Source organism: Panicum hallii, chromosome 9 (assembly GCF_002211085.1).
Source record: "Panicum hallii strain FIL2 chromosome 9, PHallii_v3.1, whole genome shotgun sequence".
NCBI classification, from domain to species: Eukaryota; Viridiplantae; Streptophyta; class Magnoliopsida; order Poales; family Poaceae; genus Panicum; species Panicum hallii.
In genome coordinates this window covers 53,685,774-53,702,894 of record NC_038050.1, presented here as the reverse complement: position 1 = coordinate 53,702,894, position 17,121 = coordinate 53,685,774, and the positions used below count along the sequence as shown (strand labels likewise).

The window sequence follows — 17,121 nt, the reverse complement described above, 5'->3', positions numbered from 1 at the left end:
TTCTCTCACCCTCTGGTTATTTCCTATAAAGATGGTGATATTCACTTTTCTTTTCTGCAAAAAAGAACATGAGTAGATGTTGAGCTAGCTAGTATATTCAACATCTTAAAAACACTATATTCAACATATCGAAATACTAGATTCAACACTTCAAATAGACCAGATTCAACATTTTCTATGGTCATGCTGAAACAATATGTATAAAATGTTGAAGTCGTGTATTAAAATGCTGAAATAGTATATTAGAGATGTTGAATTTCAAAAGTAATATTAAAAAATAAAAAAATATATTGGATCTCATTTTGTTGCATTAAATCTAAAGAACGCTGCGGCTGTTTCTTTGTGTTCGCCTTCCGCATGAGCATCCATCCAAACCGTCTATAGTATTTGCACAAATCTCAAACATAGAAGTTATATAAGGGTATGTCTGGGAGCACTCCACTCCACCAGCTCCACCTTTAAGCAGCTCCACTCCATCTTTTCTACGAAAACTTGGAGCTGACATACGTGTTTGGGAGATTGTGGTGCTCCAGCTCCAGAAATATGAGAACTTGGTAGGAATAGTCTATTTTGCCCATGGTGGTTGGATGAAGGGGTTGGTTTGTTTTTTTCCGCTGCTACAATATACTACAGTATCCGCGCACTGTTCATTCCAAAAAACTACCCCAATAATGTTCCAATATCATTGTTCAACCAAATAATGTTAAAGATTGTAATAATTATGGTACAAAATCAATATTTTCATTACAAACTAATTCCAAGCGATAGAGAGTGATGTGGCCAACTCATCACGAAAGGCATCCATAGTTGGGGCGTTCACCGCGAAAGTTGAACCATCGGGCACAACTTGTGGAACGGCATATTTGTTGTATCTTTCCGGTATTGTAGCAATAAAATTAGGATCATGATCAAATCGAGCAAAGTCTTCATCTTCACAAATAACTCTGTAGCAATTAAATCTAATCTCATTTGTAGGTAAGGTCATGAACATTTCCCTTTGGTCCTTCTTCACAAATAACTCTGTAGCAATATAGTGCTCATCTGTATCGTAGCCTGCCCCACATTCCAACACTAGGTCCATGACTTGTTGGACAGTGACTTCACCTAATTTTTTAGATGTAAAAGAAGAGACCGACTCAGCAATCTTCGGGTGCCTTTGGTTGGACTTTTGCACCTGCTTTTACTTTTACAAAAGTCAAAAGCCAACCAAAGGGCTTAAACGCCCTAAATGCTTTTACCCAAAAGCAGCTTTCGCCGTAGTACAAATGCAAAAGCACCTACCCCCCTGCTTTCAGTGGCTTTTGGGGCAAAAACTTACCCACCTGCCACTGATTATGAAAAAAACGGTTCATTCTATCCCACCTCCCGTCCCCATCCGCCCTATCCCGCCTCCATTCCCATCCCGCAACCCGCCCCCCTCCTCCCGCCCCCCGCCCGGCGCCGCCCCGCCCCGCCGCGCCCGGCCCACCGCCGTGCCGCCCCACGCCGCCCCGGCCGCACCGCCTGCCCCGCCGCCGCGCCGCACCGCCCCGACGTCGCGCCGCCCCGGCACTGCTGATCCAGAGTACCCCGGCCGCCCCAACCCAACACCGCCCGCCCAAGGCCGCGCCACCCTGGCCGCCCTGACGTCGCACACAGCACACACTTTCCCACAACATACAATTTCCCGCAGCTCACAGCTGCTCTGACCAAACGGTCTTCTACTTTTCCCACAGCAGCTTTTCCACAGCCCCACAGCTCACAGCAGCTTTTCCAAAAGCCACAGCCTAACCAAACACACCCTTAGTTACTTGCTCTTGAATAACTAGTGCTGTGCCTATTCTTCGTTTCTTTGCTGGTTGGTTTCTTTTGTTTGCCAATAGAATGGTAGGAGAAGGAGAAACCTCTTGGGGAGCAGGGGGCGGCGGCGCGGGGGGGGGGTAGCATGGGGCGGCGGCGGCGCGGGGGGGAGGGGAGCAGGGGGTGGTGGCGGCCAGCGAGCAGGGGGTGGCGGGAGGGGGGCAGGAGGCGACAGGATGAGGGAAGGAGCAGGAGATCGATCGAACGTTACATTGTAACCAGTGGTATGTTGGGTAATTACCTCACAACTCCATGAGTTAGTATGAAACTAGTATTTTTGGAGCACCTCTTGAGGTACTCCAAAAAACGTGGATCTGGCCCTCAACTTCACTTTTTTTCTGGAGCTGGAGTTGGTGGAGCTGTACATGTTTCGATGGTAATTTTGTAGAGTTGGTGGAGTGGAGCAATTTTTTGTGGAGTGGAGTGCTCCCAAACATGCCCTAAAAAAGGCAAGTGTACGGACTATAAATATGTATTTTAGATAAACAAAAGAAAGAAGAAAAATTATTCATCAACAACTCTCGGCGCATCACCACCCCTGTTCTAGGATTTTTTGGGTAAGCGCCGTGGGGCCCCGATCACGCCCTGCGTGATCGTGGCAGCATCGTTCTTACTTATTTACTTTTCGTGTTCCTCATTCTGAAGCATTGTTGAAGGCGAGTAACATCAGTTATCTTGGAGTTTATAAAGTAGCATCGGCTCTTTCATACGTTATTATGCTTTGCTTGTTACTTGTAAACGCCCGGCTGCCCCTGTACTCGATTTCGGGTATAAGAGCAATGCCTTTCTTCATATTTGTTTAGTAGATCTAATTTGTTATGGTTAGTCTTTGTCAATCGAGGATTTAGTTTAACATCTGCTTGATTAGTCCCTTCAAACGGATTGAATGTTCCGGCAGCATTCTGGGTACTTTGTAATAACTTAAGAAGGGATTGTTCCGGGAATCGGCTTTTGGTTCATTTTTAGGCCTCTGCTTAGGTTGTTGCTTCGTTACTTTCCATATCTGTTAGGCTCAATTACGTGTAGGATGTTCCGATTACGCAGTGAAAGATTTAATCGTCGTAGATTAGATTAGCTTAATATTTATAGAGCAAGATTTATGTTATCCTCGGACATATTTGCTTTATCTATAGATCCGATCCGGTATTGAACACAATCAGCTCTTTACAGCCGATACCGGGAATCATCCGATGAGCCGATAACAGCTCGGACTAATATTTATACGTGTCTGTGCATGTAGGAAACTAACATATAACACCTTACTGATCAAGTACAAGGTCAGGTGGCACGCCTAGCAACCCAGAAGCCAGGACGTGTGCCGGATCTCAGGCCGTTGACCGAGGGACCGGAGCCCACCAGCAGTCCCGGGAGCCTCCCAGCTCCTCGTGTTGCCTGTCGCTGCTTGCCGGTGGGTTTTGACCGACAACATTAGTTTCCTACTGTCTCTGACTAGTTTTACTACTGCACGAGTCCTACTACGGTACGAGTAGTTACAATAGATGTAGGGCGTGGGCCATGTTACATCCCTTATCCTAGGATATGTATGCTATGTGCACAGTCCCGTAGGCCCGGGTCTGACACGTAATAGTTCAGGGTTGAAAAACGGACTTTTCCCCGTATGAATAACTCGGGGAAATGGACAATTAAAGAGAAAAATAAAATATTTTTACATGTTCTTTCACAAAATAGTTTCATTTTTGTAAGTTTTCGGCAAGATCGCACACGTGAACGACATTATGCTGGCAACTAGGTGTCAACACAATGCCACGAAAACTGTCAATTTTTTTAGACAAACTCTTGGCTTCGATGGCTCAGTAAGGACGTTATTAGTTTTCTAAAATAGACTCGTAATTTTAGTTGAAAACTAGCAAAATATTCTCATATGATCTTTATTGTTGTGGTTTCATGCTGTTCTGTTTGGAAAAGTTCATCGATAGGGTTAGTGGTCAGATTTTGACATTTGGTTTCCTGAATTTGAGTGATAATCATAAAAAATATGTTAAATTAGGTAAAATAAACGTTTTGGTCCCTAACTTTGGTCTAAGGGTCAAGTTCATCCCTCAATTTTTATATCAACCAATCTAGTTCTTAACTTCTGTTTTTAGGTCATTCTTATGTTGATATAATGCTCCATATTGGCATGAAATTAATACAAAATATCCTTTTTGACCCTTAGCTTCTTCCTCTTATTATATGATGCTCCATAGAGGCATGGACCACTTGAATATCATGATGCGGTGAGGTGAAAATTAAGGTTGTATTTATGGTTCTGCTCCTTATTTATTATGCCCTAATGGAAAGAATATGGGAGGTGTATGCCATCTTTTCCAGTAGTTTATGTTTTATGAATGGCCAAAAATTTTAGTATTTTTTTAATTTCTCAAAATAAAATCATAATATTAGTTAAACCATGGCGTGAGGCTGGCGGGACTGAATGAGTAAAATTTTAAACAGGGAAGCCTAGGAGGTGTTTGAATTCCAAGTAGTTTAGCTCTGTCACATCGGATGTTTTGATACTAATTAAAAATGTTAAACGTAGGCTAATGATAAAAATAATTGCATAAAATTAGAGCTAATTTGAGAGACAAATCTAATAATTCTAATTAATCTATAATTATCACATATTTACTGTAGCATCACCTGAACTAATTATGGACTAATTAGTCTCAATAGATTCGTCTCACGAATTAGTCTAGAGATTATACAATTAGTTTTATTATTTATCTATATTTAATACTTTAAATTAGTATTTAAATATTTGATGTGACAGATCGCTTAGAACTGATGTCAGGCGGGCATGCAACCTACGAAAGAGTCAGAGAATACGGTGAGTTTAACGCGATGCTAGGAAAAAGCACACGAAAACAAACGGATGGTCAGCAGGCCACATGTGTACACGTGGCTTTCTGTCCTATCTGTCGATCCATCTCTTTCTGCGGCCGCCACCCCCCGCGTCTCTATCCTGCGCCAGTTTTATCATCCCATCTACTAAAAAAGTTAATTCTTTCATCCCAACTGTTTTTATCCTAATCCGGAAAAAAGGTGAAGTGTTCTGATATCTATATCGTTCCTGTTGCTTTTGTTCGACGGTATCTGAATTTCATGGAAAGGGATGGGCACTGAAGCTGACCGCAGAACACAAAGATTATCCTTCGATTATATCTACAACAATGACCAGAAACATAAAAGGGCATAATCACACAAAGTAAACTAGTAAAGGCGGACATCATCAAGACGTCCCAGGAACTTGATATGTTTGATTCAGAAGTCAGAACTAGTGAACTACTGCCCTCTGAAGAACTTTTTCTTTAAGCTTTCTGAAGAACTGATCACAAAGAAGTTCACAAAGAAGCTTTCTGATGAACTGAAGAGGGCGCCCAGAGGCCATAGCAGAAAATAGTTTTTGCTAATACAAGGCCTCTAACTTCCTCAGAACGAAAATATCCAAAACAGCACAAACCTGAAACTACTGAATAGCATAGAGGCTTCTCATGCACCAAATGCCACAGAGCAGATTTATTCAGTAACTGGGGATATGTTGCATTCCAGATGAATTGGCAATACAATATGTGCTCTGAAGAACTGAGACACGAATGAAAATACAGAATCAGAATGTAGAAACAGAGACCCCAAAAGAATGTGGGCTGCTGGTGTCAGGGAATGACAACCACTGCAGATGCCCGAATCCGAACACGACTGACACTCTTCATTCATCATCCTCTTCGTCCTCCAGGAAGCGCAAGTGCCTGCCCTCAGGCACCGGCAGGCCCCTGAGCATCAGAGCGCCGAGCTCCGCCCTCGCCTCAGCTGCGTCCGCCACCTCCTCCCGCTCGATCTCGTCGTCGCTGTTGTAGATGAACCGGGTGTGCTTCCCCTCGAACTGCGGCAGCCCTGCCTTCCTCTCCTCTTCGTCGACCACGGTCATCCTGCTCATCTCCTCGCACAGGTCATCGAAGCAGTCGTCGTCGCTATCTTCTTCCCACTCCTCCCCTTCTTCAGTGTACTCTCCCAGGTCCTCCACGCCGAGCTCTTCTTCGTCGCCCTTCTCAGAGCTGGCATGGACCTGAACTGACCAGGCCGAGGAGCTGTCGTCCTCAGGTGATGACGACTTGTCCGTGCAGCTGCCGGTGCTGCCCTCCTGGAACGAGACGGTCGACCCATTGGACACGTCGGACTTCTCAGGGGAGTCGTCGAACACCAGCGCACGGTTCAGCTGGCAATCGCCGAGGTTCTCCTCTGGCTGAGGTAGCGGCAGGGAAGCAGCAATGACCTGCATAAGATGGGGAGCAGCAAAGCAGCTTAGTAACAAGTGGAACAGTAACTACTCGATTCTCGAGGCTGATTGTGCTGCTGGTTAGAGGACAGAATTGAATTTGCTGTTCTGGTTGGAAGCACATTCAGAACATGGTAGATTCAGTTAACAATGCAGAGATCTGACAATGAACAGCAACAAATGCAGCAAATGCATCATGTGGCATAATTACAACTCGTTTTAATGATCTTAACGAAAGCAGAACAAATCCTATGATAATCGACTAGTTGGAAGAACCCTCAGCATCATTTTCAGTTCTGAACAGAGTTGGCATGACATTCAGGACGAGCTAGATTTAGTTAACAATGCAGAGGTCGTATGATCCGCAACAAATGCATCATGTGGCTTCGTTACAACTCGCTGTTATGAACTTATGATCTTAACGAAAGCAGAACAAATCCTGTGACAACTGACAAGTTGGAAGAACCGTAGAACCCTCAGCATCATTTTCAGTTCTGAACAGAATTTGCATGATGACATTCAGGACGAGCTAGATTCAGTTAACAATGCAGATGCCTGATATTGCAGTAAATGCGCCATGTACCAAGATTACCACATACTGCTACGATCCTGACGACGCATCAGGAAGCCTATGCAAGTTGGAACAGCCCTTGATTCAAACGTGTTAGAAACCAGGTGGTGCAGAATTGAGACGTACCATATACTAGCAAGAACCCTAAAGAGTAAAGCTAGATAAGACGCTACACAAACTTCTGTATCAGATTGAGAACAACAAATTGACCTTTCCTAATTTAAATTGGAAATCTACTAGTCAGAACAGAAATCTTGGACAGCAATTCCACCACGCACGTTGAACTACAAACTAGAACGATTTCATCAATTGGGGATTGCTGAATGGACAATTGATTACCTGCAGCTTAGGAAGCAGTAGTTCCTCCTCGAGGACGCAGGGCACCACGGGGACACCATCAGGCACCAGGAGGCCTTCCCTGGCCGCGGAGACGGGCCCGATCTGCGGCGTGTTGGCCGGCGTGGGCGCGAGGAGCTGAGCCGGCGACCTGGAGACCCCGAGCAGCGCCTGGATGCGCGCTGGCCTGACGAGAGCCGCGGGGGCGCATCCCTGCTCCTCCTCGACCTTGTGCAGGAGCGCCTTGACCTGGCCGCGCAGGAGCGCCTCCCCGGAGCCAGGCGTGCGGCGCGGGGCCCTGCGGCGGGTCTTGGCGGCGGTGGAGGCGGGGGTCTTGTCGGCGCCGTGGAGGCCGCCCGCGGCGAGGCCGACGATGGGGGAGTCGTTGGTGATGTCGTGTAGCGCGGCGCGCGTCTGCGGCTCCCCCGCGGTGGCGTTCTTGGCCCGGGAGAACAGGGCTGCGGAGTCCGTCCCGGCGGCGGCGCTCTTCTCTGCGCAGAATTGAAGATGCATAGTAAGGAAAAACACATTCAAGAACGCGTCGAGATTCAAGAAGCGATCAAGAAATGGAGAGGCGAGGTGGGGAGGAGATGGGAGGAGAGGACTCACGGGCTGATGCGGCGGCGGCAGCGGCGAGCGAGCGGGTGATCCTCCTGTTGGACAGCGGCGTCTCCATCAGTGCTTCTCTTGGCGAGACGGGAGGGGAGGAGCACGCGCGTTGCTGGTGAAGCGCCGGCGCGAGGCAAGAGACGGCGTGCGGGAGGGAGAGAGATGATGGTGAAGCGGGGAAGGAGACGGCGGCGGAGGGGCGCGTGGGGAGGGAGCTTTAAAGGGTTGGCGTCGTGGCAGTACAACGGTCATATTACCGTTGTCCCCGACGGACGGACGGAGACGGCGAAGGCGAGGAGGCGGGGGCGTCCCCGGCGCCGCTCGCTGCTCCCCAATACTAGCCGTTGGTTGGTTCGCTGCTCTTGGGTTGGGCCGTTGAACGCCAATGGGGTTCTTGTTCCTCTTGTGGGCCTAATGGGTCAGAGTCGGAAGAGGTGATGGGTGGTACGGCCGCTTCTTCGTTTGTGGGCCTGAGTGCCCTTTGGTGGACCACGGTTGAACAAACAGAAAGGCCCATGTAATCCCGAGACCAAGGTTTGTGTAGCCGTAAGAAAAAAAATCATTTTTACCTCCAAAGGGCCGAATTCACGTTTCCTCCGTGAACAATTAAACCGTCTGTTTGAACCCCTTAAACTTACATACCGGACACATAACCTCTTTGACTGGTTTCTCTTAGTGGTTTCTCACTTTTCTTTTTATATTTATTTTGACAGAACTCTTTGAAAAATAATAGTAAATCACAAAAATTGTTAGACTCCACATGAGTAGGTATACGCAGTGAACATATGATATGATATAATTTAATAAAAAATTTCTTGTACTTTTAGATATATATTTTTCTATAATTAATTCATAACTACAATTTCCATGGTCCAATTATCATAAAAAAATTTATAGTTGGCTAATAATTATATTTTTGAGCTGTAGTAAAAATTCCATACTCATTGGATCATGTATGCTTAGCATCTGAAGAGTCTCTAATATAATGCATAATTGGACCACGTAAAGTGTAGCTATGAATTAATTAGATAAAAATATATATCTAAAAGTATAATAATTTTTTGTTACTAAATTATATTATATTATATGTTCACTATATATATCTACTCATGTGGAGTCCAACAAAATTAGATTTTCTATTTTATAATTTTTTATGATTTAGTATGATTTTTCAAAAATTCAGCCAAAATAATAAAAGGAAAGAAGAGAAACCGGTTAGGGAGGTCATGTGTCCGGTTTCGTGAGTCCGAGAAGTTCAAAAGGACGGTTTTATTATTCAAGGTGGAAACACTGATTCATCCCAAAATTTAGGAAGTAAAAAGGATTTTTTTTTCTTAGCCATAATGCATTTGCTGCATTAAAGTGTGGACGGCAACTTCGCAAGTGTGTAATTATTAAGCAATGGAACTGATTTAAGCAGCTGAAGTAAACTAGCCCGTGTAAAGGAAACACAGGATAATCTTGAGTGTTTTTTGCAAGGTGAATGACACGCTAACCATCTCCGAAAACATCATAGAGAGAATAATGTGCAAGTTGTATCTGCATGCAACGTTAATATGTAACTCTGAACGAGAGCTAAATCAACTGCAGAACTCATGTTTCCCGGCTCCCATCTCCGCAACCTTCGATCTGAAGACTGAACAGCTTCGGTGATTGGTGATTTTATCGGAAACCATGCAACAAAAAAAGTAAAGGATGACCTGCTCTGTTGCGCTGTCACTGAATGCATGCACGACCTGAGGGAGGGAGATATTTTAACTGAACTATCTGGAACCGTACTCTGTAGTCTCCATTATATAATAACGAGTCTCCTCGGCTCGACGGTACAGGAGCCGGGTTGCCATCGGGCTCATTTCTCGTTGACCTATCCAAGATCGTGTCTCGAATAAACGCCCGTCTGCATAAAATGAGCCGCCTCGGTCCACAACTCCAACTGACAGCACGATCAGGATGATAAAAGCCTGTATCCCCAACTGTAGGAATGATTCGAGGCCGGGTCCGTACAGAACCTTCGACCGAGGACTCCGACTAGACTCCGCCTTGCACGTGCCCACCTCCCCGTCTGGCAAGCTGGTCGGGAGGCAGGCCCTGCGTACCAGCGGGCCTCAAAAGTAGGTGCGGAGGATAAGGACGTGCCTCGGAATCAACTTGTCGTACACGGCCAACCACTCCCTCCACGGAGGTCACGGTCCCCCATGCTGTGGCAGCAGGCCGCCACTATTTTACCTTCCCATTCTCGTGAAGGGACGGGGCGCAATGTCATCATGACACGGCGGACACACCTCCATCACGACGGAGTGACAAAGCGTGACTACCATTCCGTACCTATCGGCACGGGCTCTTTCCCCTGAAAGGATCTTGGTGATGCCTACGGGGTGAATAAGCGTAACTGTAAAACCTGAAAATTTTCTTCGCAGCAATTAAATATATCAGAACTTCCGACACTATGTAGAAAGTTCTAATGCACCGGAACTTCCGACAAAAAAAAGTTCTTATATGAAATTCGAAATTAAACTTAAAATTGTAGAACCTGATAGAATTAAAAGTTGAGCAATGATACTATAAGATTTCTGTAGGTGATTTTGGCAAGCACAACAACTCGAGTATATAGATCAGCACAAAACAAACTCTAAGTCAACAAGAACTAAATAAATGCAATAGGCACAATACATAAGAGATTTGTTCCCGAAATTCACTTCCACTAAGGAAGCTACATCTCCGTTGAAGAGCTCATGAAGAGGCGGATCTTCCACTAACCCTTTACCTCACTCAACCAACCATAAAAAAGGATTAAGTCACTTACTATGGAATCCACAAAGGATAGGGTAATACAAACTTCTCGGGACGCGCACACACGAGAGGACACTCCACGGGCGACACCAAACCGTCCAGAAGCAAGCTTCAAGAGTAACAAACGCGAATCGAAGGATGAAAATGCTTCAAGTGCTCTTGAGATGAACTTGGCTACCCTTTCACTTAAATGGTTGAGTCTCACATCTCAATCTTGCTCTCACCCAAACCCTATCTCAAATCAACTAAAGAATTAGCTCAAGGAGGGATCGGGGAGGAGTAGTAAATGCTCTTGGAGGTGTTTGTCTCGAGTTAATTCAGCAGCAAATGAAGGAGGGCTGAGGGGGTATAAATATCCGAGCCTCAAAAACTAGCCATTAGTGCACTAGTTAAGTGATTGTCGGAACTTCCAACACAGATTCGGAACTTCTGACTCTTTTAAAAACAGCTAGCCGAGGAACCCCTGTCGGAAGAACCCAGTTATTTTCGACAGGTGTCGGAACTTCCGACACCCTGTCGGAACTTCCGACAAGTGCAGAAACTACACGAACACAAATATGCAAGTGTGTGATGTGTGTCTCCTATAGGAGGTTAGCATCTCAATTAAGTATTTTGACATCTTCAGATCATCTCCTCACATACTTCCTAATAGTATGATGTTTTTTATACTCAAATTTAAAATGTAAAATAAATAAAGATCTTCTTTTAAGCTCAACACCATCCTTTAAGCAAATTTGGCGTCTTTTCTTGCTCTTTTTCATTTCATTGAATTTTAACCCGTCCATAACTCGATAAACTCATTAGCTCCTTAATTTTGTATGTCATCAACACCAAAACCCACTTAGGAGGCCAAATGCACTTTCACCTCCCCTCCCCCCCGACCGACAGAGTACGACGCACAAGGACGAGACGGGACAGCCACTCCACGACGTAGGATTTGGATGATGAACGACGGAGGACTCCGACTGACAGAATTGACGGATTCAACTGACATAGTTGACGACCCCGACCGAGGGGCTACGAACTCTTTCCACCTTTTTCTACCCATAGTTCCCTGTAAAAGCTGAACCCCCTTGGGCTATAAAAGGGAGGGTCAGCTGACTAGGCAAAGGACATCTTCAGCAGATAACACACCATATCTCCCGTTCGAAAGCTTGTAACTCTCTAACTTTCATGAGCATCTAGGCTCAGGCAATACATCCGACTGACCCCCAAAATATAAATCTTGGATCATTGCGTGTTAAGCTACATCCGATTACAACGCACGATATACGCTTCGAGTAGATTTAACTTTCCGCCAATTCCGGTTCCGGAACCGACACGGCTGCAACCGCGGCTACGGATGCCGCTGCAGCAGCCGCCCCACACCTGCAGCAGCCGAGCTGCCGCTGCTACAGCCGGTCACAGCTGCTGCCAATCTGTTTAAAAAATGGCGGCAATTACCATTGAGTAAAATGGCGCCAAACTACACCTTAAATGAACAAACAAGCAACAGAAATACATTAAATGCTTAGAAATGCTAATCCCGTTCATGTCATACAATGAGTAGAAATAGCAGATTTATAATGCTAACAACCAATGTCAATTTCTAAACAAATTAGCCATAAGTTGCTGGGTTACATTCGTAATAACACATACTTTTCCACTGCATACAAATCATGCCAAACCATAAAGTCCGGCTGCAATCCAATCACGGACGCCGCTAACCAATTCCGTGTCTGGTCATTTTGTTGATCTGTCCTATGACAGTACGCGCCATGCCCAATCATGCCATCCACATCCATTTTGGATTTGTTGTAATCCATTGCCAAATTGTGCAGCGCAAACCATGCCACAATAATCTCTGATTGCTTCTCCATAGAATACAATGGTATTCCCGTAGAATCTGCCACTCATTCTTCAACACACCAAATGAGCGTTCCACCACGTTTCGAAGACAAGAATGGTGGTAGTTAAAAATCTCATGCAAATTTTCAGGACCTTTACCATCGAACTCCTTCAAATGGTACCTAGTCTTGCGATATGGAGCCATGTACCCTTCACGTAGAGGATATCCAGAATCCACCATGTAGTACTTACCTACAAATGAACGGATACAAAGATTAATTTATAAAAACACTCTCATATGTATGTTCTTTTTTACTCTACAACTTCTTACTAACCGTTCTTACCCATAGCAACAAATGTGAACCTCATGTCCATGTCACATACAGCCAAGACATTCTGGCTGGTCAACCCCTTTCTATTTATATAATCATCATGTGCATGATCAAGGACGGACACCGGAATGTGGGTTCCATCTATAACTCCTATGCATCCATCAAAATATGGTGAGAATTGATGCAGTCTAGGATGAAACGATCTGAACAATGGATCCCTTGGCCGAATAATCATACGTAAAAAAGTGACCAATGCATCAAACACTTGACCAAACTTTCTGCTCACAGTGTCTGGAGACCGACGAAACCATTATGACACCTGGCTATGGCATTGTCTTGTGCCACATGCCCATAGGAACATCCCTAAGGCCTCAATCGAATCACATTGCTGTGTTGATTTTAGCCCATGGTTGGCTACTAAGGTACCATGCAACAATTTGAATGCAGCAGGAGGAAGACAGAAATTTTTTAAGCATTTCTTGCTGTTAGCAAGATTAAGATCTACCCATTGACGGCCTGTCATCTCCTCCAAGGGCAAGTTTCCATATTTCACTTCACATCCACTTGAACTTGATCATGCATGCGCCGCTAAAGCACCAATGGCTGCACCCATGTCCCACTAGGTAGCCTCCTCATCGTCACCCAAATCTGACTCTGAGTGGGTTGTGTTGCTAGAATTTTCGGAGGTAGACATGCTTTACAAACACCTACAAATACAAGCATCATGGTCAACAATATCGATGGAGTGCAAAAAAACATCCTATATTACAGCCAACATTAACTCCAAATCAGCATCTACACTACATGTTGTACAGGTAGCACAAGTGCACAATCATATTTTTCACAAACAGCTAGCAGCAGCCCAAATCACCTAATATATACAAATCATGAATTTCAACTGTTGATATGAGAATTAGTATAGGTTAACTATTGATTGGTACATGAATCGAAAATTAGTCACCTCCCATAGAACAACAAAAACTGTACACAAGATATTAGAAAACTCACCTAATATTTTGGTAAAGGAAAGCCTCTTTGTCCTTAGGAGCAAGCTGAATCTGCGCAAGGAAATTAGAAGCCATTCTTAACTAGTACCACTTGTATAACAAGCACTTTCTGTTTTGGAAATCAAACGCAATGACACAAACTTATAAGCATAAGTACAAGGCACACCATGTGGCCATGGATACATTTCACTGACACACGCCATGCTGAAGCAAAAGAAATTCTAAGTGACCATGGACTGGTATCACTTCTTCTTGACATTATCCCAGGTTCATTGAAGCCATTTAATTCGATCCCTGCAGAATCTTGTTCCACAAGTTTCAGCCATAATATACGTCGTGCCGGGGATCTAAACAGCTTAGTAGCTATAAAATACAGCTCAGACCCATTACGGACACCATCTTGTTCCACAAGTTTCAGGAACTCTTTAATCTCCTCTTGCTCGCGACGGACCGCACTTCCTTCGTTCTTACTCCTCTGAATCATGCTTTCAGATATACGCTCGACATAGTACTCCATACTCTTAGTCTTCTTGGGTGGTGGCCTATCAACGGTTTGCTCTCTCCATAGCCTTCGGGCTACACGGCCCACAGTAGACCGTCCAACATTGTCCTCCGACCATGCAAGATTATCCTCTGATCTTTGATGGTCTTCGCTTCCATGGCTTGGTGTTCTATCTCCAACACCACCGATGCACAACAATTGGCCGTCTTCGCTGTCCATGGAGCCGAACAGATAGTCAAGCTCATCCTCATATGGAAACGCCTTGTCACGAAAATCTTGGATAATATGGAAAATATATGAGTTCAAGGATAATCCTGGATCCCCTCATATGCAACTTAAATAACAAATAAATACCGTACAACTGAAGTTCTCAGTTCGAGTCACAAGGAACTTACAGTAAGTAATAATAACATGGCACAATGTTCTTACCGCAATTCGGTCTTCCCACCATTGATAATCGCAATCAATGGTGCCGGTTCTGTTGTTCCACCCAGCAAAGCTCTTGTCCTTCAATTTCCTTCATGCCTTGTACCGCCTCTTCAGGCTGCTAAATTTGTTCTGAAGTTGTTTGGTGTTATAATACCTGCTAAGATTTTGTCGGAAATTTACGTGCTTCTTGAACAATAAAAAATGCTAAGATTTTGTTGTGATGTGCAAATATATGTGTGTTACTGTGCCCTCGAAAAAGAATGTACATGACTGTGATTTCAAAAAAATTTCCTACTAGTGATTGGTGCGCGCGTAGCGCTGTGCGGTTACATTTGTTTCATGTAGGGAATAGAGAACGAATAGGAAATTGATGAGAACATAACAGCTAAGCATAGATGTTAAACATTCATCTCTTAACCATATTGGAAAAGGTATTGTAAATTACAATAGCAAATTGCATTATCAGTGTCCAACCATATCATCCTTTTAATGAGCAAAGAAACAACATGCTTCATAGAATCATTTCGTATATAAATGATTCCAAGAATACACCAAGCAACAAACAATAGGTTAGTTGCATCTTTTTAACTAACAATAGATTCAGGAGTGAACAATGGACACAGAAGGAATGTATGGACAAAGTATAATCGAAGCTGTAGAATGGTATAAAATAGCAGGGGCGAAGCAGCTCCACACTACACGTATAAATTATCAGCATGTGATGGTACTCTATATTGAACGCAATGTATGCTGAATGGGACCAGATTTGTAGAGATAACAACACATAGTCTTGTCGCAGAATGAAGAACAACACACCAATGCATCATAAAAGAAAAAAAAAATATAGGTAAGATCAATTGGGTAATACCTTCAGTACTGGTGGTGAGGCACTCTATTTATCAAAACATTGCCCCTCATCTGTGTCTAATAAAACAACAACATATGCATATTGTCAATAAAGATTCGAAGCTTAAATAGAGGGTGAAGGAGTACAGCACGTCTCAGCATGGCAAACATTCTGTAAAAAAAGCTGGAATTAAAATATTTAAGAGATACCTGAGTATGACTCAATAAGTTTGATACCTTTTAAATTTGTTGACTTGAGCCATTGTTAAGCACAAAGCATACACTTTAGCAAGTAAAAACTGCAAATAAGGTCATTGCAAACACAAAATTGTTCTGAATTTACAACTGGAACATAGTTCGGTGACGGGTCCAGGGATCCGGGGTCCCCAGCGAACTCACCTCTTGTTGACCAGTCCAAGACCGCGTCTGGAATAAGCACCCGTCCGTCTAGGGCAACAACTTCATCTTGATCGTCTCGGTCCACAACCCCGACTGACAACTTAGTCGGGATGACCAAGGCCCATATCGTCGACTGAGAGAACGGTCGGAGGCTAGGTCCGTACCAATGCACCAACTAGGCTCCGTCTTACATGTACCCGCCTCCTCGACCGGCAGGCTGGTCGGGAGGCTAGGCCCGACTTACCAGCGGGCCTCAGGAGTAGGTACGAATAGGGATGGCAACGGGTAAAATCCGCGCGAATATACACTTCATATACCCGTATCCGTGATCTAAACTTTGTATCCGCACCCGCGCCCGCCACCCACCACGAGCAGAAACTCATGTCTGTACCCGCTATCCGCTAATATCTCATACCTGCAGACATGCCCGTGTGCATGCAAGCTTGATGGCGTGCAGGGAGGAACCGGTGGGCGGCTGTGCGCAGGGAGGGGAAAGGGGGGCCGCTGGTCGGCAGTGCGCGAGGAGGGAGAAGGGGCGGCGTGGTGGCGTGCTGGAGGGAGGGAGAACGGGCGGCGCGCTCTAGGGAGGGAGAAGGGGCAGCGCGGCGGAGCGCGGGAGGAGGGAGCAGCGTGGCGGCGCTCGGGAGGGAGCGGCGCAGCGGTAAGCGGGAGGGAAGGAGAAGGGGCGGAGCATCACATGGGAAGGGAGGAGCCAAGGAGGTGGGCATGAGCTGCGCCGCACGGGAGAGGGGGCGCTCGGGTGCGGCGGCCAGATGGGGGAGAAGCAAAGGAACGAGGAGATGAGGTGAAACTCAAAATGAAGTTTATATATTTGGAGATTATGACCCACATGTCAGCCACTAAATCAGATTTGGCAGGTTTGCGGATGCGGATATTATTTTTTTCAAACCCATTAGCAGATATCCATCGGGTTTAAGATCATACTCGTCCCGCGCCTGCGGGCATAGATCCAAACCCGTATTCGCGCCGGTCGGGTCGGGCTTGCTATACGCGGATATTTTGTGCCCGTTGCCATCTTTAGTTACGAAGGATAAGAATCAGCCTCGGGGTCAACTTGTCGTACATGGCCAACCACTCCCTCCACGGGGTTACAGTCCCCTCTGTTGTGGCAGCAGGGCACCACTATTCTACCTGCCCATCTTGCGAAAGGACGGGGCGAAACGTTATCATGATACAATCAGAACGCCCCCTATCACGATGGAGTGGCCGGGCAAGGTGCTAGGGATGGGCCGTGATACCCGTATCGTACCCATCGACGCTCCCACGACGCAGGACTTGGACGGTGGTCACCAGAAGACTCCGACTGACGGGATGGGAAGACCCGACTGATGAAGCTGACG

At 45.4% G+C, this 17,121-nt stretch overlaps 1 protein-coding gene across 1 annotated transcript; it reads right to left on the bottom strand.

Annotated features, from left to right (window-relative positions):
• Positions 1–5,331: 5,331 nt before the first annotated feature.
• LOC112876606 lies at positions 5,332–7,804 on the bottom strand. Its single transcript, XM_025940748.1, has 3 exons — positions 7,629–7,804; positions 7,023–7,510; positions 5,332–6,109 (listed from the first exon to the last, which is right to left on the bottom strand). The coding sequence occupies exons 1-3, from the start codon at positions 7,693–7,695 to the stop codon at positions 5,546–5,548; spliced, it is 1,119 nt and encodes a 372-aa protein (XP_025796533.1). The 5' UTR covers positions 7,696–7,804; the 3' UTR covers positions 5,332–5,545.
• Positions 7,805–17,121: the final 9,317 nt, after the last annotated feature.

Excerpts from the sequence above, each read along its gene's own strand:
- LOC112876606 (XM_025940748.1), bottom strand. The coding sequence starts at position 7,695 with ATGGAGACGCCGCTGTCCAACAGGAGGATCACCCGCTCGCTCGCCGCT. Across the intron at positions 7,511-7,628 it reads TGCCGCCGCCGCATCAGCCC|AGAAGAGCGCCGCCGCCGGG; the intron begins GTGAGTCCTCTC and ends AATTCTGCGCAG. Across the intron at positions 6,110-7,022 it reads TACTGCTTCCTAAGCTGCAG|GTCATTGCTGCTTCCCTGCC; the intron begins GTAATCAATTGT and ends CATCTTATGCAG.